Below are 27,089 nucleotides of genomic sequence, written 5' to 3' on the forward strand. Positions count from 1 at the left end.
AGTACATACAATGGAAAGAGGGCTTTAAAAACAATTTGGGAGATAAAATTGATTTTTATTCCTTTAAATACTAATATAATAGCTTAGGTGGGTGGGGTTCTGCTGGGGGTATCATGACCCCAACATCCTGGCTACAGCCCTGTGATAAACTATGAAAATGTGTATTGTTTAGCCTGTTATGTGTTTATAAACTAGAAAAAATCTATTAGCAAACACACAGATTTTCTTTAAAACATTAAAACCCTCTGCATTTGTCCATTTCAGTCCATGGTTTTATGTTTAAAACACATTTAATGTGACTGTAATTACTTTTTATTGCTCATTTTAAGATAGTGCAACCCAGATGGAAACTCTTTAATCAAACTTTACCTTTGGTATAAACAAGAGCACCTGTAGTTTGACATTGGTGGAGTAAGTAAATACGAGGAGAGATATGGAGGCTGCTGGAGGATAAGCTACTCTTGTAAAAGTTTGCCATTGGATTTGTCCTATGAAAAAAGGCAGTGATGGGTGTAAGCATTAGCATTAGTACAATTTAAGGTTCCATGGTAAAGAAAAATGAACAGTGAAGTTGACTGAGGCGTTACATCTCCATAATGTTTTACCACTAGGTGGCAGCTACTAACCTTTTCTTAGTTTCACATGTGAAACAGGACATAAACACTCAGTTTTAGCCTTGTTTGTTTTAAGCTGAGATAAGCTGACATCCACCTTGACCAAAGTAGGACATCATTTTAATGGGGGAGCCATTATGTCATTACTGGGTATGTTGGTGGCAGTCTTGGCTTTGAAACGATACCTAATGTTGGATTTACTGTCAACTAAAACTAGTTTCAACCTACAAAATTTTGACTGAATCAAATTAAAAGCATTTTGTAGATTGCCAAAAACATTCAGCTGCTTTGTTAAGAATGGTCTTACTTTGTCAACATTTCTCAGGTGGAAGAATACTGTCTTGGTCACTTTGCTATTGTGAACTTAAAGCTTAAATCAGAGTCCAAAATGACACCAAGACTTTTAACTTCTGATTTGGTCTGGGGAGCCAGGTTCCCAAGTGTTTCTCTCTTAAATTTAGGACCTAACAGCAGTATCTCTGTTTTATCTTCGTTAACTTTTAAAAGATCATCCATTGTTTTATCCAAACAGGCAGTCAGAGACGAAAGACCATGTGGGTTAGTTGGCTCAACAGAAATGTATAATTGGGTGTCATCTGCGTAGCTATGGAAAGTGGTGTTAAACTTGTTGATGATGTAACCTAATGGGAGCATAAGGAAAATAGCAGGGGACCAAGACAGCTTCCTTGTGAAATACCAAATGGCAAGTCATGTTTCACAGATCCATGATCACCCAGACTAAAATTTTCTGACGATTAAATGATGAATATGGTAAAATAACTGCGAAAATATAACTGCTAAACATCAGCATGCTACCACTGTCATTGTGGTTATAGCATACTAATGTTAGCATGTAGCTCAAAGTACCGCTGTGCCAAAGTACAGCTTCACAGAGCTGCTAGCATGGCTGCAAACTCTTAGTCTTGTTAAACACTGAACCACTTCCCTGACCTCCAGGCCTACACAGCACTGCCATTGGCCAAAAGGCTGAATCACATGATGCTGCATTTCAGTTGTGTCATTGTGGGCCAGCAGTTTACAGAAGGTGAAAACTGTCAAATCTGTCTGCACCAGTAATGCAGTCAAAGGTGCTGTGTAACAGATTAGAGTTATAGTGGAAATTAGAGAGTGGTGAAAGTTAAACTGAACCCTTCTGCTAAATATGTGAGCTAAATAAGTAACCAACCATAACACTCGTACTTGTTCATAAACCAGTCAAATGAAAATGTTATTTCTTTATTTACAGGACATAGAGACCAAATTCAGTTCCATTATGGTCTGGTCAGGGATGTGGATCACTCAGGTGTTTGTTTTTTGATACACTTGTGGTACAATAAGCATAGAGGTTACAGTGAGACCAACTGAGGTCAATGATTTGGTCCGCTGCATTCATCTTAACAGCATTAACCTGAGAAAAAATGCAGCGTGACTCAGACGTTCCCACTCATGTTTTAGAGCATATCATCAAAAATTAGAGGGACAACATTGCTAACACAAAATGATTAATTACATGAACTTGTCTCAATCAATCATTGGTTGGAAATGTTCACATCATAAAAATGTGAGCTTTCAATACTGAATTATTCCATAGCACTCACAGAGACTTGTGACTTTTACCACATGACCATAACTTTAAGCAACAAGTTCACTCTGTTCAGTCTTTTTTGTCCAGTAATTCTGGGCCATGACATACAGTACATTTGAAGGGTAATGATGCTTACTTTGTCAAAAAATGATTTCTGTCTTAAAAGTAAAACAGATTGTCAATTTAAAATCTAAAAGCTAATTTAAAATGGGTCCTGCATTTTGACAAAAAAGTTGAGTGGTCAGAGTGTCATTTGAAATATTGCTCAAGGAGACGGTTATTCAGCAGTTTGAGGATGTGTGTAAAAGAGGAATTGGGGTTTCCTACATGCAAACATTTGACACAATGTTTCATTTACTGTAACTGGCATTTGAATCACCATTAATAATGATTCTGTTTTTAGGGGATGATACACTGAAAATAGGTGGAGAGAATCTGATTCATATATTTCACAATGCCTCCCAGTACTGTTGTATATTTCACTATTATGACCTGTGTTAAGTTAAGCTGCGTTAATCATTTATCATTTAAAACATGCCATCTGAAGTATTACTGATAGTGTTGACTCTTCTTTTACTTGTGATTTAGGTGGTGAGACCAGTGTCTTTAGTCTAAAATCATGCTCAGTACAGCCTTAAATACTTAACAGTCATAACTGTTGCTGTTGTTTTAGACATCCACTGCTGGTCTGTTATCTGCTCTTTATTGTGTCACTGCAGGAAATAACTTTGTTCTGCATCTCTCTGAATGTAACAGCCACCAAAACCTTCCTTTTGCCATTTTTTTTAGTTTCCAACAAAAAGCACTGGAAACATATGAGTTTTAATTGATGGTGTGCTATTATTTATTATTTGAACAAGAAATATACATCAAATTAAGGAAGATACTTTTAAAATGCCATTTTAAATCAAACTTTAGTTTCAAATAAAATTGAATTCATTCCAAAATACACATGTGGAATGTGACTTAGTACATTTACATTTTGAGGTACTTTAATTGACTATGTTTTATTTTCTGCCAGGTTACTTTGCAGATTAAAATTTCACATACAAAACATGTGATTGTTTTACACAATATGAGACATTTTTATAGATTAATCTACCAAACAGTATATAAAGTGGTTACAAATAGCTCCATCTCAACCAGCTACAACATCAAAATGCTGCTTACATGTTAATGCATCTGTAATAATAAATTATATACACTTTTGATGATTTCACTTAATTAAGATTTTGGATGCAGGACTTTTCCATGTATTTGACATGGCCGGATTAACCCCAGGGCAAAAAGTTGTTGTTGGGCCCCTTTAGACCACCCCCCCACCCCCTCGTGCCCTCTGTACATTGTGTATGTGCCTTGTCACTAAGTATATTTCACACAGCAGACTGAACATGGCAGATACACCCAGAAAACAACCAGTACTGCAGTTGTGGTAATAGTACCTGGCCTCATTAATAAAGCCAAATTCCTAAACAAAACTGCAACTGATAAAATTAGATACACTTGATACAAACGGACACTGGGACGACCGTTTGAGTCGATAAGGAAAATACACAAGTCATTTGTAGCTTTATGAGTTTAACTGGAACTAAATCATTTGATGTTTTAAATGATTTATTCATTTGTTTATCTGGATTCTGATGCAATGAAAAACATGCTAGCACTCTGGCTTTTAAAGTAACGCGCAATGCATTAATTAATATTGCCAGTTAGTCATTCAAACAAGCTAAAAACATGGTGTTTACACCATTAACGTTGGATTTGGGAGGCTAATCTGTCAACAAACAGCAGAGGACAGTGGACGTTTTTGGGGGGACTGCAGGCCAGAGAGTCGTGGGTTTAACGAGGAGACCATGAAGGCAGCATATGAAGCCGTGAAAGAGGTGGAGAGAAGTTCAGCGAGAGGAGCCATAGGAGGGACTATAAACGGCTGAGGTTACTCTAAAATTTCAACACTTCGTCGTCTTCGCCTCTAATCGCAGGATTTTCAGGACTTCTTCTCAAAGGTAGACCCAAAAAAAATAACCCGCTTCAACAGCTAACTTTTTTCTTTATGCTAACGCTTTTGGAACGGAGCGGTTAATCAGCCGTTAACGATCTGTTTCTTCACAAACAAACCAAAAAAAATCTATTAAAAAAAAAGTTGCCAAAAAAGAGGATGTTACTCGACAGTCGTGTGAGAAACGTTTCTCAAAACTGCTTGTGTTTATCTAAGACTAACTCAGTTGTCAAACTCTTTAACAGTTTCCGTAAGCGAAGGTTGATGTAATTTGGCCTGTAACAAAGCTGGTATTGTTGCTAGCGGTAATTAACGGTCCGAGGCTGGACGGGCTCTTGTTTCTTCCTCAAAACGGCACTTTTGATCCCTTTAGGGTCGAGACGGTGGGTCGTATAGGCCTTTACAGACCTTATCTTGGTTTGATGAATCTGAAATTCAGCCCTGCCCTTGTTTTTTGTTTTTTTGAGGTCTTTTTTTACTGTTAACACAAAGTAGCTGGTGGGTCTAAAACTTTGATTTGTCTTTTAATGTTAATTGAATGATGGATGTGTGCCGTCGCCCGGGCTGTAATTAAAGTTCAGTTAATTAATGGCAGCGTGATGATAAATATAATGTGCAGTTTGTCACAGCTGTTCCGGTCACGGCCTTTTACAGCTAAAGGCTCGTATCAACCAGGTTCCTCGTGAAAATGACTCAGATCTTCCACTGCTGCTGCTTATATTACAGCTGATGTAATATTCATATAACTGCCCAGAAAAAGTGAATGCAGTGTAACAAAGTTTGCTTATGTTTTTGTTTTGTTTTTTGACCCAGGAAACTGATCCTCTTCTGGCATGGCTGTCGAGGGGGGAATAAAATGTGTCAAGTTCCTGCTTTTCTTTTTCAACTTTATTTTCTGGGTGAGTAGTGGTAGTGAGTGAAGGGAGCAAACGGGAAACAGTGCTTAGGTTATGTTGTCCAGTGTGATCTGTGTTATCAAGACAAATCAGCTTATATTTTTGGTAGGTAGTCTGAAATATTGTCACCACTGAACTAGTTCTGCAACACCTTTCCTTTCTGCCAGCCCCATGACTTCATGATCATGAACTTTATCCTACTTTAAGGTGTAATCATCTGTAAAAATAAAAAAATAGGCTGATGAGCAAACACACTCACTCAACCTATGGCATCCCTATCTGTTTTTTTCCTTCTTTGTAGACTGGCTCACATGTTTGTTTGATATCAAATTCATGAATGCGTGTAATAACATGAACATAGAGGACCCGAGCATTTCCTCGATGCAACCTGTTTGCAGGGTTTTTTTGTGCGTTAGAGCGAGAGGTGGTGATGATGGAATGTGAGTCTAATGACCAGATTTTGAAATGTAACACTATCATGTGACTCTTCCAGCTGAACACGTTTTCTTTTTGTTTTTTCCCCTCTTCCTTCACCGACACAATGCCACTTAAAGCTTTACACAGTAGTGTTTGCACAGTGAACTCTGTATCACTGAGTAAAGATCTGATAACCATCTCAAACAGGACAGGGGGAAGTACAGGATGACAAAGATGTATTCTCTCTACTCAGTGCACATTTTTAGGAGTGCACTTAACAATTATATTCATTATTGATGGTAACGCTTTACTTTAACCCCCCTATTTAGCATTTATAAGGATTAAATAATAATTTAATACATGTTCATAACACACTATAATGTAGTTGTAAGCAGATGTAAGTGTTAATGTATTTGTCAAGCATCCATAAGTGGAGGCTGGTGTATAAACAGATAATGAATTACAGTGTAGTAAAACACAGTTGTAATAATATAAAATATGTCTTCATAGGAGAGGTGTTGACAAATATTTCACATTAATAAACATGCTCACAACTACATTATAGTGTACTATAAACCATTTATTATTTCCTCCTTATAAATGCTAAATAAGTGGGATTAAAGTAACATGTTACCTTATTAATACATTTTTCTGTAATTTTCTCAATTAAATTAGTCTATATATAGTCTAATCTATATTCTTCAAATGTCTTGTTATGTCCAACCAACAGACCAAAGTTTATTACAACAGAACAAAAAACAGCACATATTTATATTGGAGTAGCTGGAAAAAGACTTAAACAATTACTTGAGTAACAAAATGGTTGCCAATTAATAATTATTCAATGAATCCACTAACATTGCAGCTCTACACATCATCCTCATCAAGAAATTAAGGTCAAGCTAAAGGAAAAAATATAACTGCAACCTAGATAAATGACTCTATTGTATCCTCTTTTATTCTGAATTCTTCTACTCTTGGGATTTGCTGTGACTTTGCTTTGTTTGCCTGCTCTCTTCACACCTTTATGGTTTCCTACATCAATCATTAGCCACCTATTTGACCCAACTCAAATATTTACATTGGTGGTGCTAACAAGGAGAGGTCTTCAGCTGCAGCCAGAGCATAACATGGATAACGTAACAAAATGGGCTGATTATGGGTCATCTGACATTAAGGCTATTGACAGATTTCCAGTGTAAATATGTAGGTTTTTGTCCTGACACGAGCATTTCTGTTAATTGTACCTGAGACACTTTAACATAATATGAAAACATTGCAGCAAGAGTAGTAAGACCAGTTTGGCTGGGTGCTGTTGTTCCTGTGGCTTCTCTTCGTTTGTTTACAGTTAAGTGACTATACTGCTTTTTAATAGATGTTAAGAAAAAGCTGCTATAGGGAATTGGCTTAGAGTTACATCTGACTTGTCACTGAACTGTCTATATAACCCTAGGTTGAATTTATGTCTCAATCCTATGATACTTCCTGTCAGCATGTGTTTACTTTTGTGTAGTGACATTTATAATAAGTCAGTGGTTATTTCTTAGATCTCAGTCTGACTCAAACATTGTGAGGTTATAACCACATTTTTAGATTATTTATCAGCTAACTCAAATTTGATTGATTAGTCAAACAAGAGAACATTAATCAGCAACTGTGGTAATGCCCACTGAATCCTTTTAAGTAATTTTTTAAAGCGAAAAAAGCTCTTCAAATTTGAATATTTTCTGATTTTCTTATTATAATATTATAGTGAAGTCACAAATAATGACCATAATGACAATAAGACCAAAGTCTGAGTCACTGGGTTTTCCAAACTAATATATTAATATCTTTACAGTACTTCTCGCCCTGTGGTCAGCTTTTTCCACTCCTTATTCTATCATCACCTGACCAGTGACATCTTCCACCAAACACCCTCATCAATGTGTCATCATATAAGTTGCTGTTTTAAGATGTTCATAGCCCGTCAGAGTTTATGATAATAAGCATTTTTACCCACGTGATTACTTTTTCACAGTTCTGCCTGTGGAGATGAGGATATTTTTTTGACCATGAGAAGTTAAACGCTAAAGGTTGATGTTTAGTGTTTCTGCTGCAGTCAGAGTTAGTCCTTGAGGGTCTGTTTAATGTCCAATAAAATACACAGTAACACAGTGGAGTCACACTACAGTTGAGTGATCGGTAGGGCTTCAACTGACAAGTATTTTCCTTATCGCTCAATCTGCCAGTTATTTTCTTGGCCCATAAAATGTCCGAAAGAAGCGAAAGAAAATTCCCATAAATTCCTTGCTTTGTCCAACCAACAAAAGCCAAGGATGATTAGTTTTCCAACAAGGTAAGACAAAAAGAGCCGAAAATCCTTACACTAGGAGCTAGGAAATGTCTGGCATTTTTGGTTAAAAAATCAATCGAAAATTGTCTATTATTTTTCTGCTGATGGACTAATCGATTAATCGACTAATTGTTTCAGCTCTAGTGGTTAGAGCAGTTGTATCTGCCCTGAGTGGATTCCCTGCTCTCCTTTTGATAAAGCACCGTCAAAGTAAAAGATATGCAGCTCTCTGTAATGTTTGCTGTGAGAGCTTGTTAATCCCAGCTGATCGTGGTTAAACATTTCACCCACACAATGTTTGTAAAAGATCTAATGAAATGCTCTCGTCACCCCACCTAAAGCAGTGACACATGAATATCACATTTAATCATCTGATCATTTTATGTTTCTACACAGGAACTGAAGACTGTTGCAACTTCTGTTTAGCACAAGTTCTTACAAATGTTTCAAAGAAAGGTTACAATCTTCTAAGCAAGTGAATAACTTAATTGTTAAACTTAATCACGACTAAATACTTACCCCTCATAGAATTGAAATATTTTACTTTGAGAACAGTCTATCTAAATGTATGTGGTTTTATTTCCCACCTTTAAAGTTTCCAGTAGGTATTTTAAGTTGCGCAATTTCTAAAACTTGTTTTTAAGTATTTTTAACGATGCCAGCAGCATGGCTCTATGGATGGCAATGCCGGTCTTTCAGTCCATCACTTTGGTCCAGACTGAAAATATCTCAACAATTACTGGATGGATTGTCATGATATTTTGACGGACATTCATGGTCCCCAGACAATATATCCTACTGATGGTGGTGATCCCCTGACTTTTCATTTATCGCCACCATCAGGTCCAAATTTAAATTTACCCAATACTTTACCCAAAAAACTAATGCCATTTCATCATTCTACTTTAGTGCCAATTAGCAAATGTCAGCATGCTAAAACACTGAACTAAAATGGTGATCATGGTAAAATTATACCTGCTAGACATCAGCATGTTAGCATGTTTGTTGTATGTTTGCATGCTGATGTTAGCATCCAGCTTAGTACAAACTCACAGGATCACTAGCATGACTGTAGACTCTTTGTCTTGTTTATTTAGGGTTCACAAATCCAGTATAAAAAAAAATGTCTTCAAGTTGCTCAAATTCAGTTGGCCAATTTTGGATCTAATAATTGAAATCAATCAAGTTGCTCAAATTAGATTTAGGTTTAATTGAGACTAAAATTTTCCTTATAATAAACAGTCAAACCTGGAAATCAAAATTTTTGAACCTAGAAAAAAATCGGGGGGTTTTAGATGGAAAAACTTGAAATTACCCTCTGGAAATTTTAAAGAGGGGAATTCAAACCACATGAATTCAGATCATTGGCTGTCAGAGTTATATTTCAATGTAATAAATTCAATGGTATTTCAATTTCAGCATTAGAGTAAGTATTTAGTAGTAGTTAAACTAGTCAGTATTCAGTTGCTTATAAAGCTCTAATTATTAAGGCCTGTCTTTACTTCCATTGTGTTAAAATAAAACATTACAGTTTTCACTAGGCTCAAACCAAAGTAACATGCATGGATTACATGAAAAGAGCAGAAATGATCCCACAAATTCCACCCTAAACTAACCCTCCTCTCTTTTCTGCAGTTATGTGGCCTAGCACTGATTGTCGTGGGAATCCTGGTTCAGGTGGCTTTGCACAACACGTTCATGATCCGTGATGCGACAGCCTCAGGAGTTCCCATTGTCCTCATCGGAGTCGGTGTGGTCATTTTCTTCATCGCCTTCTTCGGCTGCTGTGGAGCCTGGAAAGAGAACTACTGCATGGTCACCACGGTAATTCATATAGTGTGGTATCTGTTAAACCACACAACAACAAAAAGGTTTAATTAACTTTGCCGTGTGGAATTTTGCGGCACAGATTAATGAATGTGTGTAAAACATATAATGTAGCTTGGAATAGTAATTACGTTCATGTAAGTCACTTAAATATCTTTAATTTCTTTTCTCTGCCCGTGTCAGTTTGCCATCCTTCTCTCACTGATCATCATTGTTGAGATTGCAGCAGCAATCGCTGGATACGTCTTCAGAAACAAAGTGAGTGTAGAATTCACTGTTTCGTGTGTTTAATAAGACCCTGCAGAAGGTGTGGTTTTAACTTGGCTTCCATGTTGTCTCTCCCATCTAGATCTCCACTGTCGTCCAGGATAGTCTCACTGAAACGATCAACAATTACAAAAACGGTACAGCTGAATTCAAAGAGACTGTGGATAAACTGCAAGAGGATGTGAGTTCAGTATAAACTCTCCTACTCACTGTTTACTTAGTCTGACAACACCTTCACAAAACACTTCTGTATCCTGTTGGTTGGTGCTGCATGACATGACATTGTTTTTCTTTGCACCATCTGCTGACACAAGTTATATTCTTTTACTGTACATTGTCCATGTGGCCATTGCCAAACCTTATAGCTGGCATGTCCATATGAAATGTTTTTCATTTTACTCATTTGTACTTCCAGTTGAAATGCTGTGGTGTGAACAGTTCTTCTGACTGGAAAAGCTTCAAACCTGATGGAAAATCTGTGCCTGACTCATGCTGTTTGAATGTCACTAAAGACTGTGGAATCGGGGCCATGACAGACGCTGCCAAAGTGTACCAGAAGGTAAACCCCCAGTGTTTGATGTGTTTTTGAACACAAGTCAGTGAACATGAGATTTAGTTTGAATTATAATTCTTAAGATTTCATTCCTGGTTGATTTGGCAACACCCATGGTTACTGGTGGTAACAGCAAGTGCGATTTAATGCTACAGTAAATACTTGTTGAGCAGCTACTTTGTCAGAAATATAAGAGAAGAACAACTGGTGTATCTGCTTACAGCGCAGCCAAACAAATGCAGGTTGTTTAAAAAAAGAAGTCAGTCAATAAGCAGCATTTTCCCATCATGCCATGAGCAACTGAGATCTGATTTATTGCTGCACAGAGTGCAAGTACTTTTCCACACAACAGCAGGGCACAGTAAAGTTTCTTACACATGCATTTTTGATGAACGATCTCAGTCAGCGCCAACTTCAGTGTCAAATACATTGTATGGGGCCATTATTGTAGCAGAACTATTTACAAATGTAAGTGGAGACTTGTGTAACTGTATCTCACTCCCTGTGTGCATAATCAGATTTGTAAATGTATAGACAAATCTGTAAATGCATACAAAGAAATTAATGGCTGAAAAGTATTTTGCTCCAACAGCTGGACATACAGACAGACAAGGTCTCTCAATTGGCTGCCTTTTTACATGCGACTTTTGCTACACTTCTATAGCTGTGTGTGGAGATTTGTCTGTGTGCCTCAGTAGCTATACAGTCGGCAGTAGCACCTGGTGATTTTAAGCGTGACGTTGCTGGGCCGGTTAGTGGTAGTGGCTGCTGTTGTGCCGATGCAAGGCAAACTACGATGGAATCTCGAAGGGAAATTTCTAGGTTAACTATGACTCCCACTGTGCACTTCGACATGAAATATGCAATTGGCGAGTTTAAAATTCTGTCACATGAGCCTGTAACTGTGGGCAAGAGCAGCAAGGCCGAGATCCTCCCGGTGGCACTGGCAGCTAGTGGCAGTCTGTGGCAGGTGAGCGGCACTCGCTTGACAGTTGAGAGATGCCTTCCTCGACTCGCTGTCAACTAGGGCGGGGCCAAATTTCCTGGGAAAAGGGTGCCACTGGGAGGATCTCGGCTTTGCTGCTCTTGCCCATGAAAAACTAATAAACTATGTAATAAACAATGTAATAGCAACACCGTTTCTAATTCTCTCAAACCTATCTTTGGCATTTCTGTACTACAGTTTGTTTTTGATTATCGGCAGATATACACACCAATACAGATATATCTCAACTCATCTAATATCAACTGATATATCATCCTGGCTGATTTTATTGGTCGGGCCGGAGTGTAAAGTGAACAAGCTAGACAGAAAGTAAATATTAGACAGAAACATGACTCCCTGTTGCTTTGTTGCTTTGTGCCAAGTAAGTGTGTACACTCGCAACACACACATACAGTATATGTGTTTTGCATGTAAATTAGACCTCTCTTTGGTAATTGATCCCAAATGTTTGGCAAACAAAAGGAATATAATTGTTCATATATAGCCCATATAACCAATAAAACCTTCCCTATTTGGTGTAATGGCAATGCCTTATGGTCACTTCCGTATTTTGGTACCTTCATCAAATGTGCAAGCCCAGTTTGTGGCAAAGTGAAGGGTTACCACTTCAGTATTTTTCTATAAATATTGGATTTTAATGACATCAGAAGAAAAAAAGATTTGAAGGGAAAAAATTGGTTGATTTTGCAATAATTATTATTTCTACACATACAGCACTGGGGTGTGGGACCTCAAACAATGAGGAAGTAAAGCCAATGTCAGTCATTATCAATGTTAATAAGAAGTCAGTCTGAGAACTACACCGTCTTAATAAGAAGTCAATGTTTAACACAATGTGTCACTCCAAATACCAGTAAACTTTACATATTGAATCTAACTTTTCTCTTTTTTTCTGTTCTAGGGTTGTCACGATGCTGTGGAGGCTTTACTGAAGAAAAACATCCAGTGGGTGATAGTTGCCGCTCTTGTTATTGCTTTCCTGCAGGTATGTAACATTAATAAAAAACCTCACGTTGCATCAGAAACATAATCTGACCAGATCCTTTTTTACTTAACCCTCGTACACCTAGACCTGCTAAAGTTATTTCATTTGACAGATAGTGTTAATGTGTTTTTGTATTAATTCATCGTTTTAACTAATTGTTTTATCACATTTTTATTGGCTGGTGGTTTTATCAGCTTCTGCCCTGTAAAGACTCCTTAACTTGGCTTTTGAAAAGTGCTACAGGACTTAAATAAAGATTTTATTATATGTCTGTCAAAAAATCTCATATCTCAGAAACTCTAATATGAATGTCCTCTCCTTCTTGTGTATTTCTTCCAGATAATGGGCATCGTGTTCGCCTGCTTGTTGATGAGAGGCATCCGCAGCGGCTACGAAGTCATGTGATTCAGCTTCACTCCTGAGTTCAGAGTTGGTTGTTCATGTCACGCTTATAGGGAGCTTCATTTGAAAACTGTTAATATGTTCATCTTATACTTAAGACATAATGCACAGAACAATATATTTTCCCTTGTATTGATTTTGGATTATATTTTCATAGGTTAACAATATCTGTACTTTGATACTGTATGTTCTTAGGAATTCTAAATGATTGGAAAGATTAATATCCACATTATTGTCAGTGTATGTTCTTGTTGGCTGCGAGGAATTCTAACATCTTTTACTTTGCTTGAGACTCAAGATCTGTTTTGGCGCGGAGTTTTTATGTTTTGCTGATTCCCAGTGTCTGTTTTTATTATTAAAGACCCTTTAAATTACATATGAAATTGCTTTAAGCGTAAATACAAACAGGGAAAATAAATGCACCATAAAGTCTTTATTTCAGACACTGTTCCATTACAATGTATATAATATTGGCACAGCAACACAACATTCAAGACCTGTTGAGCAAATAATAGCACATATTTTAAAATAAATCTTAAAAGAGAATAACTTTTGCAGCTCATATTTCAGATGTATTGTGCCAGTCCTTGCAAAAGGCACAGGAAGCAAATGACATTTCCTTTTTTACACTTCACACCAAACACCAGCACAAGGGACGTGCAGTTCCTCATGCTGTTAACACAAAGTTGGCAAAAAGCTTGAATGAAATTGTGTGATCAGACCAGGATCACTTTAAGCCTCCAAAGCAAGAAAACGTCAAGTTAACAATAAAGTAAAGTGCCATCACAACTCTTTTCAGACAGCTTGTAAATGCTGCGCTGCACCTTATTAATCTACTGTACAATAATCAGTTCAGCTTCTCACCACACGAACAAGCTTGAATGTCTTTGCAATGGCTAAAGTAATAATTTGGCTTTTTTTTTTTTTAAATCTCTATTTAGGATCCATCAACATTTTTTCCTTTTAGAAGGTGCCTTTGTGTAATCTACTGATTTGAGGTCGACCAGTTTGACAAAACTATCCTTCCCTCAAGACTGTTGCCACAGAATCCCCCTTTCACATGTTAACAATTTTGCCACGACCAGCATTATTCATTGTAAAGACGTAAGAGCAGAGCACAAAGTGAGGTAAATGTATGAGAAGATACAGTACATGTTTCATGCGAACATGTAAAAAACAAAAACATGTTCACATAAAAAGGGGTATTTTTATGAATGGAATGTGTCTGAACAATTTTACCATTGCACAAGCAAAATATTAAACAGAGCCCAAAATACTGCTGGACTTTTACTAAACAGTATCCTCTTTGTTTCCCTGCTTGTCACTGTAGCTGTGTAATGATGTGTTAGCTTAGAAGTCTGCGTTTTACAGTGGTAACAAGCTTGAATTACAATGACAGGTAATCATATTACCTCAACATCTTAATATAGTTCAGTGCATGTAAATTTCAGTCCCTCATGAGGGTCTGAATTACATGAGAGCTCCTCTAAGCAAGATTTTTAAGCCTAAATACACCTGTCTTATTCTCCCCTGATAAAGACACCATAGATTCACCCTATTTTTCCAAAGGAAATCCTGTTATCTAGGTATGTACTTTGTGGTATTCGTCACTTCAGATGAGTGGAGATGTTCATAGCTGACACTGGAACTTTAATTGGGAACTAGGACCGTTCTAAGGTGTCTAGAATTAATGGGATCCTTTTCTTTACTGCAAACCCGCTTCAAGTTTTGGGCCAAGACAGTTTATTTCTTCTTAAACCTCAATCTTGCCAAGAACAGTTTTTTTTCCCTCAGCAAAAAGGAGAGGCTGACAACTCTCAAGAAGTTGTGCTGCCCAGCGCACAAAAGAGAACGTAATCTCAAAAGCAGATTGCTTCAGGCTTCCTGTCAGCGTCGGCTGGGACCATGCGGGTAGTTGGCAGAGAGAAATACAATGCTGTGCAAAAGCAGTGACACCTCTGAGGCTGCAAAGAATTAAACAAAAGAGGCATAAAAATATTAAATTTTAGAGTAGACAGACATGTCAATAAGAAGGATTTAAGGAATAGTTCAACATTTTGGCAGAGAGATGAGAAGATTGATTCCACTGATTTCACGCATCGCAGTCTGTTTACAGGTCTTTAATACTACTGCATAAGTGTGTCACTTGAGTCAGCATTGGATGGGTCTGAAGACAACAAATGCATTGTGGGTAATGTAGGTGCCAGGTTTTGACAGAGAAGAAGAATGCATGGAATAAAAAAGACGATATTGCTGGTTCCGCTGCATCGATTTTTATCCTTTTTTATAAACTGTCCATTGTGAGTCTGACAATTTAGTATAAAGATTAGAAATAGGGGGAAACAGCTAGCCTAGCTCTGTCAGTAGGTAACTGTGCAAATCAGTCAAATCAATTTGCACATAATCCCAGTAAAACCGCCGTTGTGTCGTTTTTACACTTTTTGTACAGATTAAACAAATAAGATAAGTTTCTGAGTTTTAGAGGTGTTGGTAGACTGCATTTGTTACCGTCAGACAGAACCAGGCTAGCTGTTTTCCTCTTTCTTTAAGCTAAGCTAATAAGCCACTGGCTGTAGCTTCATATTTACCGTACTGACATTAGAGGGGTACCAATCTTCTCATCTAAGTCTTGGCAAGAAAGCCAATAAGCATACTTCCCAAAATTGTATCTATTCCTTTAAATATTAGACAAAACAGACATGTCAACAGGATACGGTTGAAGTCACAATTACAAAAACATCCAAATGAAAATACCTTTCAAAGAGGAGGACACCTGAAGCCACTGGGATAACCACTCATGGCACTGGTTAATGCCAAGACTATTAGAATTGAGGCCTCTTACATAACAAGCCTGAAAAAGAGAAAAATATCATGTATTTATAACGCAGCTTACAGAGGAATACACAGTGTTCATCACATTAATCCTGTTTGGTCAGTGAAAATGAAATTCACCAAGTCGTGCAGAGTGACTGACCTGCCTGACTTCAGAGTCACTCAGCTGGTGAGGGCCCAACCTGCTGAGGGCCCGGTCCAGCTGGAGCAGCTCCAGGGCATGGCTGTTTAGCCGCCGGCCAATCAGGAAACCTGGGAGGCGAGGCGTCAGGAAGAGCAGGGGGCTGATGTGTCTCTGATTGGACATGAAGACAGACAGAAAATATTTTCTAGTGGTGTTCAGGTTCAGCAAGCCTTTTGCATTTCATGACAGACTGACGACTGAGTTTGTTAGTGAAGAGTGGAAGGGTTTTACTGACCATTTGATCCACGCTCATCCTCTTTATACCCAGAGGGGGTCCAGAAAACAGGCTCCGAACGGCAAGGATTTCAGACACTTTAGGGTTTTCTCCACTTTGCACCTGAAAATGCACAGAAAGTCAGTTTATCCCGCTTTTAATGGAGTTTAACAATTTATACCAGACTATTAGTCACGGGTAAATAGATTTAGAATATAGGTGTGAAAATGCAGTTTCATACAGTATTTCAGCGTCATCAAGAGTGGTCTCTGCAATGTTGTCTTTACACTGGAGATTCAACATGGTGAAGAACAATCAGAACTGGGTTGCACCAGCTATTTGTAAATCCATCACTACGTTTGTGCGTCAAGTTCTTAGTAACTGCTTGCTAGGTTCAAACTGGTTTGTAGAACATCTTAGCTAGTAAGGGCTTTATTAACGTGTAAAATAAAAGGTTGCTAGGAAACATCTGTAGTGCCATCCAATCAAAAACAATCACCAGTGTAAACAGGAAGTCACTTTAGCATCACAGGCTGTAACATAACATCCAAATATAACAGTTTTAAGGGCTAAATGACATTCCTTTGTAAATGTAGGAACAACTTTGTTTTATTTATAGATGCAATTATTGTTTGTCATTTATATATGACCAATGTTATTTGGCCATTTAGTCTTATGTTATTGGCTTAACGTTTTGTAATTTGAGGTATATTGTGTGTTTTTGTGAAATATAACGTAAAAGCTATAGTTATTAGTTACTTTTCAGATCAAGATATAACATAAAAACATATGATAATCTTGTAAAATATATACCTCTTATAAAAAAAGCAGTGTCTGGTTGGGGCCATTTGTCACGTTTTACTTTGTTTTACAAAGGAAAATGTAAATGCACGTCCTCAAGAACAATAGTTTACAATATATCCATTACATTACAAAGTTGACAGTTGCATTTTGTGCATCTTAGGAATTGGTTTGCCCGCGATTACACTCGTTTACCACTAGTCATGTTCTAATGTGCGTACATTTTCAAGCACAAAAAGAAATTGATAAATTGGATCCTATGCATAGAAAGGCTTAATAAATGAGGCCCCTGGTGTCTTTTAGGTAATTTTTAATTGTTTGTTATTTATATCAGTCACCTTATGAAAAGTGAATGCATCAATGTATGCTCTATAATTATGTTCAAGCACCTTTGCAATAGAAGAGTGCAATTTACAGCTGGTATTACTAGAACAGATGGCCAATATGTGTGAAAGGAGAAGATACAACCTATTCTGCATCTGTTCTGCACCCTGTCACATATTTTGCAAACAGATATTTCCTCCTATCACAAAACATTTCTGATGCATTCACTTACTTTAGCACACAGGTCCTTAAGACGACTCTGTAGCTGACTGTCTTTGACCTGGCGGCTCGCATACTCGAGCCCTTTGAGTACTGGCCAGTGGTGCCGGGCCCTGAGGGAATGGTACACTGCCCGAAACTCTACCTGCTGCCTGGGAGTCCAGAAATGAGGAATCAGGAGCTGGCGGGGGAAAAAGTACCTGGCAGTGAACAGTAGGGGATTGTAGCAGAGAGAGGAGAGACACATTGAGGATGGGAAAATGTGAATCAACAGGGACAGGACTGGAAGGAAGATCCAATACAATGTAGGACACAATGTAGTAATCAGAGGGACATAAGATAGCATTCCTATCAATCATTTCAGAATGCTTTGCTGAATATGAATCAAAGGGTGCAAACTGAAATTAAAAGATGGTTATATAATCCCATAATTTGAACTCTGTAGGGCACTTTGGTCAGCATTTGTTTTTAAATGTGCTCTATAAAGAAATTGACTTATGTCAAAGTAACTCACATCAAGACAAAAACCAGGTAGTTGGCAAAGGGAGGGATGGATATCACCACCAGCGGAAGGGCCTTGAACAGGTCTCTGCGAAACTGTGAAATAAATGTAAAGTAAGTAAAGCTACTACGAGCTCATATAAATTACAGACCTGAAATTAAACAACAGCAAGGTATTAAATGAAAATACTGCTCACCCATAAGGATATCACTTACAGAACACAATTCTGATGCTCCTACTGTGAAATCTGCATCGGATTTAATCTGATTCAACCAATAATGAACAAACCTGCAGTGATTCAAGAGAATTGTCTGTAGATTATGTTCCTATTCTGAAGATGCACTGCTCAGTCCTGCATTTAAACACATGTATTGGAAGTGCTAGTGTCTGGACAAATCCTCATTTCCCATAAAGGTTGTTGCTTTGTCACTAAAAGATACATTTTTTCAGTATGTTACTTATAGCATTTGTATGCCTAATTTAAGTATGGACATTTAATCTTTTCTATTTTCCATTTTCAAATTGCCATTTTACAATATTCCTTTGTCATTTCTGTCTCATTTTTCTCTTTAACACTTATTTATAGCCTGATTATCCTGAGTACTAAAAAACAATAGCATTTTTGCCATTTTCTCTTTTAATTTTCCATTTTTAATTTCTGGGTAAAATTAGCCTCCATAGAACTGGACTGCAGATGTTGCATTTACATACATGGTATGACTAGTGCACAAAGACGCCCAAAAGGGACATTTCTGCATGTTCCCACCTCCCCAATGTCAATCCACATGTGTACGCTTTCTCCTTTGCTTTACTAGACAGAATTAACATGTGTAAAGTAATTTGGTATAGGTCTTTTAATGGCTTTATCAGCTTCCACTGTGAAAACTCAACCCCTTGGCTGTAAAATCTTTAAGGTTAATTTATTTGTCATTTTACAACACAGGGTTGCATAATGAAATGTGAGTTGTAGCCCCTTCACGCTACACACACACACATAGAACATATATACAGATATTTAGTACAGTACTCACATTTACACCTTTAAGGATAGATTCAGAGTTGCATCTTAATACAGTACTCACATTTACATATGTACAGTGCACTGAAAGAATTATTGGTCACTGTAACCTTTTCTCCTTAATACTGGACGTGAAGCGATCCCTTCTTAGCACAACTCCAATGTAAGAGATGGGTCAAAATCCACAGTCCTCGTTCCATACAGAAATGTATTCCAAAGTTCAGCCGAAGCTAATATAAGGCTTCAGCAGGTATCTTCCAAGGTTGAAATTTGACTTGAAAAAATGTGAACCTATCCTTTAAAGCAAAAAGAGACATGACCACATGACCAGTGTTAACTGCAGTGAACACAATAGGAGACGCTGCCAGTCTCCCTTGAAGTGAGGTTGTTTGATCGTTTTATTTCAAACTTGAATAGCCTGCTTAGAGTGTTTTGGAAAAGTGTAAAAAAACATGATCAATAATCTAAAGTGTTTCTACCCACCCAATCATCTCACTGTGTCTTAAAAAAAATCAAATATCACAATTTTTGACTCATTATCTGGTTATATGCGACAATATTTTAGATATGACTTTTGGTGGTGTCTTACAACAGCTAGACTAGGTGTGGTCGTTATGGTGATATGATATAGCCAATATGACGGCCAAACAGATAGAGGCATTAATTTAATTTCACTCAGCTATAGCCACACAAATAAGTTAAGAGGATTACCTCCTAGCTCTAATGTGTGTCAGATACCCTGTTCTCTGTGTGTGTGTGTGTGTGTGTGTGTGTGTGTGTGTGTGTGTGTGTGTATAAGTGTGGTGACGCACATTCAGTAAGGGGACCCCACCTGTCTGAGTTTCTCCATCTCCCTGTAGGACAAATCCTGGAACTGTACTCCCTCAGAGAACATCTTTGTTTTTATCCTCCGCACATCTTTGGCATCTTTGAACAGTAGCTTGAATCCTGAAATGATTCAATGATTAAAAACGTATGTTTATAATGATAAGTATGTGGATGGAAATGGGCTGCATTTATATAACGCTTTGTAACCTTGGGACAAAACCCTTTACAATATGCCTCTCGTTCAACATTCACACTCACACACTGATGGCGGTGTAGCTACCATGCAAGGTGCTGGCCTGGCCATGACTTGTGAACAGGAGGAGCCGGGAATCGAACCACCATACTACTCCATAAGTGCTCCATATGTACAGTATCTTTGGATATAGTATGAAGAACATGATAACTTGTTTTATGTTTGAAACTTGGACTCCAACCCTAAATATATATAAAGAGAGTGAACTTAAAATTTGACATTGCGCTCATGTTTCTAAAGTTAAATCCATTCAGATTCCATTTAAGGCTTCACTGCAACAATTTTGTACTTCATTTACTGTTAAAAAACCTGTAGCTATACAACCGACAGCAAAAAGAATCAGTGTGCAGCTTTATAAATCTCTAACACAACCCCAAACATTTACAAAACAGTATATAACGTTAGCAATACAGGATTGAAGACCTCAGAGGTGAGTTAACAGTGGGCATACCTTCCATAAAAGTGTGGTAGAGCTGAAAAAAGCGAGGAAATCGCCTTTTGAGGAAACCTTCATATTTGCTATTTACACTCTGGAGCCTGGAGGCTACATATCGACCAATACCTCGTCTAACGTTGGAGGATGAGTAGTGTCTACATAGGGGCAACCTGTAAAGAAGAAGAGGTAAACATGAATAACTCCTCCTAAGAGCATCTATCAGGAATTAAGGGAAAAAGGATTAAAATCACCTATGTACCTCCATTCCCTGGTGTTTGGATATATTCAAGACAAAATTAACTTGGTAGTTTTATCTTGGACGTGTACCAATGACAGTACAACGTGCCATAATTTAAATATAGAGGACAACACCCTTTACATCATGGCTTATCTGTATAAATGTCTCCTATCCAACATAAACGGCCGGTAAAGGCGTATCCAGACATGCAGCTAGCTTAGCAAAGGCTCAAGTGACACGCGAGTAAAACAAAGTGACAAATCGTGGACGAATGAGCCATAATAAGTTTTAGACATACCTAGACTGACAGGACACATAGGGAGAATAAAGACCATTTGTTATCCTGTTTGTCCTGAGACCACACAGTCGGATCAAAGACAAACGGCTGCACAAGCTCGAACAGGACAGCGCCATGTTTGACAGGTCCGGTGTAGTTACCGTAATGACGCGCAGATACGGCAAGGCCAAAAAGCCGTGAAGTTACCGTAATAACGATAATACCACACAGATTTAAAATAAAGACAATACATAACTAAAAAATAATTAACAAATAAATTAATGATGATCATAATAATATTAATAATATAAATTATGATAATAACACTAATAATCATTATCACAACCAGTGTATATTGGAGAAGCTGCTCATTTTCAGCAGAAGATAATAACTAAAGTATGGGCACTGCACAGGAAGATAAATATTGCAATGTTAACCATCAGCGTATATATCAATAATATAAAACTGATTCTGCTTAATGAGTACTTTTACATTGTTGTTACCGTCAGTAAATTTTGTGGTATTGTTACTTTTACTTGAGTAAATGATCTGTATACTTCTTCCACCAACTGCACAAAACACAGGAAATGTGTTTGCTTATTTATGCGATTTTATTTATGTTATTTCACACCTTCAGATATTTTTCCCGCCCATGTATAACTAATTCAAAGGTAAATGTGAGCTAAAGTAACGACTTTTAGGGTTCATTTGGATGTAGTTTTAGTTATTTCACAGGATTTTAATTCAAACTTGTAAGCAGAGGATGGTTGTTTTGGTTTGAACAGGAAGTCTAGGGATTTCGAGCGAAGTTAGTGGAAGTTAGCCAAAAGAACTGAGGGGCGGAGTTATCGAAATCTACATTGGGGAATCTGCTAGAAAATACATCATGGGAAGTACGCAATCTTGTATTTAATTACTTAAGAGTAACAGGAATGATAGAGAGTATTTTAGTTGTTGTTGTTGTTTTTCCTGCCAATCTACCGCTCGATACTCCAGTCCCGTAGGTGGCGGTAATGCGCCTGTAAGCCGGTTTGCTAACCGCCTTTAAAATTAAACGAAGAAGAAGTTATCGAAATCTACATTGTTGGAATCTGCTAGAAAATACATGGAAAGTACGTAAGTACTTCTAATTAAGAGTAACAGGAATGATAGAGAGTATTCAGTTGTTTTTTTCTACCAGTCTACCGCTCCATACTCCAGTCCCGTAGGTGGCGGTAATGCGCCTGTAAGCTGGTTTGCTAACCGCCTTTAAAATTAAACGAAGAAGAAGTTATCGCACGCTTTCGCTGATCACGCGCAGGAAGAAGACAAGAAAAAGGTCCATTAAATGTTATTTTTTGTGGTAACACTTTTTTTTTTTTTTTTTTTAACAGACTGTATATAAAGTACTTGCTAAACACTTCATAAGACTTTAGTCTTTCAAATATGTTATTTAGCTTTGTTCTCTTAGCTAATCTGAAATATGCGCGTTTTATTAACTAGGCGTTTTGCCAAGTTTTTGCTAGCAAACTTTTCTGAACTCACGGTTTTAGGGGCAATGTTTGACTATTAGCTAATTATAGTTCAACTGATGTTTCCAGAAAATCTGCTCATTTTGCTAGACGTAAAAAGCCTTAAAATATAGTTGCAATTTAAACGCAATTATTGGTCCTAATACCATCCAGGGGAACATTGGACCGCATGCTGCACTGCTGTAAGCGGCTGGTTGGAAACTGCAAACCTGGGCTGCGGTGTTTGAGAGTAAAACTATAAAATGTGGTGCTTAAGTCATTCAGAAGTTTAATTAAAGCCGGTGGCGGTGACAATTTTTTATTTTATTTTTTTTGCCACGACATATATTTGGCTTCCAGTTGCAGGCACGTTTCTGCTGAATCTAACTTCAGATCGCTTTCAGGCGGCTAATACTTTCAGGCTAGAAAACACTCTAGTAGATTGATTTCTTATGAGGCGTTTTTGGTATAACATTCATAACAAACCTACATCAGCAATCAAACACACTTTCATGTGTGTAATGATTAATTTCTTCCACTACACTAGCATTTACTCTCGTCTTGTTTTTATTTTCTATCTAACTTTTTTAAATGTATTTTAAAGGCTTTTTATGTTTCATGTAAAGCACTTTGAATTGCTTTGTTGTTGAAATGTGCCATACAAATAAAATTTCAAGTGATAGGTAATTTGGCACACGTGTTGGGTTACCTGCACAGCTGGACAGAATCCTGATGGGTTGCCATGGTTCTGCAGCTTTTGAATGCTACATGTGCATCTAGTTACCTGTCATTATTTGTTGCTATCTTTTGTCTACATTGTTTTTTTTGGTGTGTCATTCCAGGCTAGCTTGAATTTTATCCCTGACCCTCCCCGTTGGCCAGTTTGTGTGTCTTCCGTTAATCCCAGCTAGAGATGGCGACCACCATCAGATTTGGAAGCACAAGTGGCCCGTGCAAGACTGCTGCAGCTGAGAGAGCGCAGCTGGCAGAGGAAACTGGTAATACTAAAGATATTCTTCATTTTCAGCAGCTTAACTTTTCTTTTGTTTTAGTAAATATTAATGGGTGAAATGTATTAATTTGTTCTTCTGACTATAAAGATGAAAAAGGAAACTGTGACCCAGACAAACTTCTGCAGTGCCCTTTTGACAAGAACCACCAGATCCGGGTCTGCCGCTTCCCTTACCATCTTATAAAGTGCAGGAAGGTGAGTTGAGCGCTTGTTTATTGCAACTAACACTAGCAGGTATGGAAACAAGATTGTAGATTTACATTGAAGTAGAGTGCAGGGACATGTGTATCATGTACAGTGGTGTGAAAAAGTGTTTGCCCCCTTCCTGATTTCTTACGTTTTTGCATGTTTGTCACACTTAAATGTTTCAGATCATCAAAGTACACAAACACAAGTAAACACAAAATGCAGTTTTTAAATGAAAGTTATTATTAAGGGAAAACAAAAAAATAGTCATTGTCCCCACTTGTTAAAACATAACTGTGGTTTATCACACCTGAGTTCAATTTCTCTAGCCACACCCAGGCCTGATTACTGCCACACCTGTTCTCAATCAAGAAATCACTTAAATAGGACCTGCCTGACAAAGTGAAGTAGACCTGAATCCTATTGAGATGCTGTGGCATGACCTTAAAAAGGCAGTTCATGCTCAAACCCTTCAATATGGCTGAATTACAACAATTCTGCAAAGATGAGTAGGCCAAAATTCCTCCACAGCGCTGTAAAAGACTCATTGCAAGTTGCAGTTGTTGCTGCTAAGGGTGGCCCAACCAGTTATTAAGTTTAGCGGGCAATCACTATTTCACACAGGGCCATGTAGGTTTGGATTTTGTTTTCCCTTAATAATAACAACCTTCATTTAAAAACTGCATTTTGTGCTTACTTGTGTTATCTTTGACTAATATTTAAATTTGTTTGATCTGAAACATTTAAGTGTGACAAACATGCAAAAAAAGAAATCAGGAAGGGGGCAAACACTTTTTCACACCACTGTATAGTTAAACTGCAAATTTCTTTCTCTCATAGCAGCATTTTTTTACACTCAGTTGCCAGTTTATTAAGTAACATTACACCTAGTTAAAACAGCAGCCCTGGAATAACTCCTGCCTTCTAATATTTCATCCACATCATGCATATCAATGAGGGAAGGCTAAATAACAAACACCTCTCAGTATAATGCAATACAGTTAAACAGCACCACATACTATAGCCTCCAAAATGACCATAAAGAAAAACTGAACATTATAATCTTCATGAAGGTCGGATTTATTGTTGTATTAGACTGCACTAGGTTTAGCTAGATGTACATGAGAAATGGGCAACTGGGTGTATGTCTGGTATATTTTATGCCTGCTGTTCATAGCTGTTTATCATATTTAGAGTTCATTTTTGCCCTTGAAAACAGTGGTTGACAAAATAAATATCACCACAAGGTTAATTTAGTAGCTGTTCTGGAGCGTTCAATCATATCACACGATTTTCATCTGCTGATGGAGTTTGCCTAGTTGTCAACGAATTGCAGCTGGTCAAATCAAAAGTTTTCTGAGCACTTTAAGGACTTTTTGTCCGTGTTGGCTTAAAAGTTCAGATTGAAAGTTCATTCTTGTACTTAGAAACAGCAGAAGAAGTTAATTATGATGTTTATCTCAATATTACAAATAATGTCTCAATATTACATAGTAAATACAGTATATCCTTGGTGTTTGTTTTGACTTGTGTACTTGTTTGGACAAAATTATAATTACCAATAAAAATAAATTTAATTTATTTTTCTGCCATGAAAGCAACCCGTACAGAGTTTTCTCCAGAGGGTGTGATTTTTGGTACCAACAGTCAGTCAGTACTGTAATTCCGTTGGTCCAATATCTTTTGAGGCGCACACTAAAAAGAGATAATTACATCACTGCAGTTCCTCCAACGGCCACAAAGACAGTTGTGGGGGAAACTTCTGTTGCTTTTTGCTGTCAGTCCCATCTGTGACTTGTGCGCCCTGTAAGTTACTCTGTGACGCCGCCTGCACTCTGCACGTTAGTTAGTCCGTGTCGTGATTCGATTCACAGTAACATACAGAGTGCTGAGGTTACAGGACGACCCGTTGCTGAGTTTTCAGTCTGGTTATTTGCCATCATCACACTCTAAGTTTAACTGGTACTTAACTTAAGTTAACTTATCTCTCACTGATGTAGAATCATCCACAACTGGCCAGTGAGCTAAAAACCTGCCCTTTTAATGCTCGCCACCTGGTTCCCAAGCATGAGCTGATGCGCCATACTGAAACCTGTGAGGACAGACAATCGGTGGACACTGAAGACGGTAAGATTATCACTTGATTGTCTTTGTTTACCCTACAGTCAACATGTGCTTACAGTGTTTCTGAGTTGAGTTATGCTCTGTTTACAGGTGGAAGCACAAATGGACATTGTAAATGGCAAGTCCCAGTCAGTACTTGGGTAAACCCAAACACATCTGAGGACTGGGACAAAGGTATTATTAATAACCACAACTTGTTATTTTTACACTTTGATTTTTGTGCGGATTGAACAAATGAGATATAACGTGTTAATTAGTGAGCTTTAGAGGTGTTTGTAGGCTGATTTTGGTACCTTTGGGCAGAGCTAGGCTAGCTATTTCTCCTGTTTTCCAGTCTTTATGCTATGCTATGCTAAGCTAACCATCTCCTGCTGCATATTTAGTGTACAGCCAGTAGAGTGGTATTGATCTTCTCATTTAACTCTCAGCAAGAAAGTTAAGTGTATTTCTCGAAATGTCCTAACTAAGTAACAATCAGTGCTTGCGTCTGAAACATTCAATCAAACAGTATCTGAAGTAATATTCTCACAATATTCTTTTTCTCCCCTTGTGTACTCTGAACCAAATTTTGAACACATTGATTTTCAGTGCAGTGGCTGTAAGGGTAACAGAGCGCTTTGTCTTGCAGAGGCTGATGATACTGCTGCTCCATTTGTGTGGGGTGTAAACACAGCCTTGGATCAAAAGTAAGTGGTCTGCTCCGTCAGTCTGCCTCAGCTCTTAGCATGCATTTATGCACATCTTTGTTCTTTAACTGTTGTTTTGTCTTGTTTCTCTGCAGACTGGAGATGAAGCCCATTATCAATCTTGGTCCAAGTTTTAGACCACCTAATACCCTCCCATGGTCTGGGATATAAGCCATAATTTGTGCTTACTGTATATCCAAATAGAAACTTAACATAGGCCTATTGAATGTATGCGTGCATGGATATTTCATTTTAAAGTTGTTCTTAAGTTTTTGCTCAGTTTAAAGTTTTTAATTTGCACAACTGTATCTAAATTTTCCCATCTAGGATCTAGGTTGCAGCAATCTTGTTTTTAGTCCCTAAGTACCCTAAATGCAGATTATAGTGAGTTAAATGGCAGATACACACTAGTGCCTCATTTTTTCTGTATTGGTGTGCTTTTTATATTAAAGGTGTTGTTTTTTTCAAATAATTTGAGTAGTTGTGAAAATGGTTAATGAAATGTATCTTGTGTAATGTGCATGGCTTAAAAACACTAGCAGTTTGGCAATATTTTGGAATGGGAACGATTTTCCCCCT

General features: G+C 37.7%; 3 protein-coding genes across 8 annotated transcripts; 2 read left to right on the plus strand and 1 right to left on the minus strand.

The window, feature by feature from the left end:
• The first annotated feature begins 4,048 nt into the window (after positions 1 to 4,048).
• cd63 (CD63 molecule) lies at positions 4,049 to 14,162 on the plus strand. The gene is made up of 8 exons (XM_044212648.1): positions 4,049 to 4,205; positions 5,012 to 5,097; positions 9,482 to 9,670; positions 9,857 to 9,931; positions 10,023 to 10,121; positions 10,356 to 10,499; positions 12,401 to 12,484; positions 12,824 to 14,162. The coding sequence occupies exons 2-8, from the start codon at positions 5,032 to 5,034 to the stop codon at positions 12,887 to 12,889; spliced, it is 723 nt and encodes a 240-aa protein (XP_044068583.1). The 5' UTR covers positions 4,049 to 4,205; positions 5,012 to 5,031; the 3' UTR covers positions 12,890 to 14,162.
• letmd1 (LETM1 domain containing 1) lies at positions 13,305 to 21,194 on the minus strand. Of its 4 annotated transcripts, none has more exons than XM_044212645.1 (10): positions 21,034 to 21,194; positions 20,513 to 20,667; positions 20,089 to 20,182; positions 19,813 to 19,928; positions 17,975 to 18,057; positions 17,474 to 17,660; positions 16,138 to 16,239; positions 15,861 to 16,013; positions 15,641 to 15,737; positions 13,305 to 14,850 (listed from the first exon to the last, which is right to left on the minus strand). In XM_044212645.1, exons 2-10 carry the CDS (start codon positions 20,573 to 20,575, stop codon positions 14,774 to 14,776), a joined length of 972 nt encoding a protein of 323 aa, XP_044068580.1. In that variant the 5' UTR covers positions 20,576 to 20,667; positions 21,034 to 21,194; the 3' UTR covers positions 13,305 to 14,773. The 4 variants fall into 4 exon arrangements, with proteins under 4 accessions (XP_044068580.1, XP_044068581.1, XP_044068579.1 ...); XM_044212646.1 differs by lacking the exon at positions 21,034 to 21,194 and adding an exon at positions 20,757 to 20,930; XM_044212644.1 differs by lacking the exon at positions 20,089 to 20,182.
• A 907-nt stretch (positions 21,195 to 22,101) lies between these two features.
• Positions 22,102 to 26,982, plus strand: zgc:56699 (uncharacterized protein LOC405758 homolog). 3 transcript variants are annotated; one of them, XM_044212651.1, is made up of 7 exons: positions 22,102 to 22,124; positions 23,345 to 23,500; positions 23,603 to 23,709; positions 25,701 to 25,827; positions 25,915 to 25,998; positions 26,453 to 26,510; positions 26,606 to 26,982. In XM_044212651.1, exons 2-7 carry the CDS (start codon positions 23,416 to 23,418, stop codon positions 26,679 to 26,681), a joined length of 537 nt encoding a protein of 178 aa, XP_044068586.1. In that variant the 5' UTR covers positions 22,102 to 22,124; positions 23,345 to 23,415; the 3' UTR covers positions 26,682 to 26,982. The 3 variants fall into 3 exon arrangements, with proteins under 3 accessions (XP_044068586.1, XP_044068584.1, XP_044068585.1); XM_044212649.1 differs by lacking the exon at positions 22,102 to 22,124 and adding an exon at positions 22,169 to 22,330; XM_044212650.1 differs by lacking the exon at positions 22,102 to 22,124 and adding an exon at positions 22,425 to 22,705.
• Positions 26,983 to 27,089: the final 107 nt, after the last annotated feature.

The sequence above is a fragment of the Siniperca chuatsi genome, linkage group LG10 (genome assembly GCF_020085105.1).
Source record: "Siniperca chuatsi isolate FFG_IHB_CAS linkage group LG10, ASM2008510v1, whole genome shotgun sequence".
In the NCBI taxonomy this organism is placed as follows: Eukaryota; Metazoa; Chordata; class Actinopteri; order Centrarchiformes; family Sinipercidae; genus Siniperca; species Siniperca chuatsi.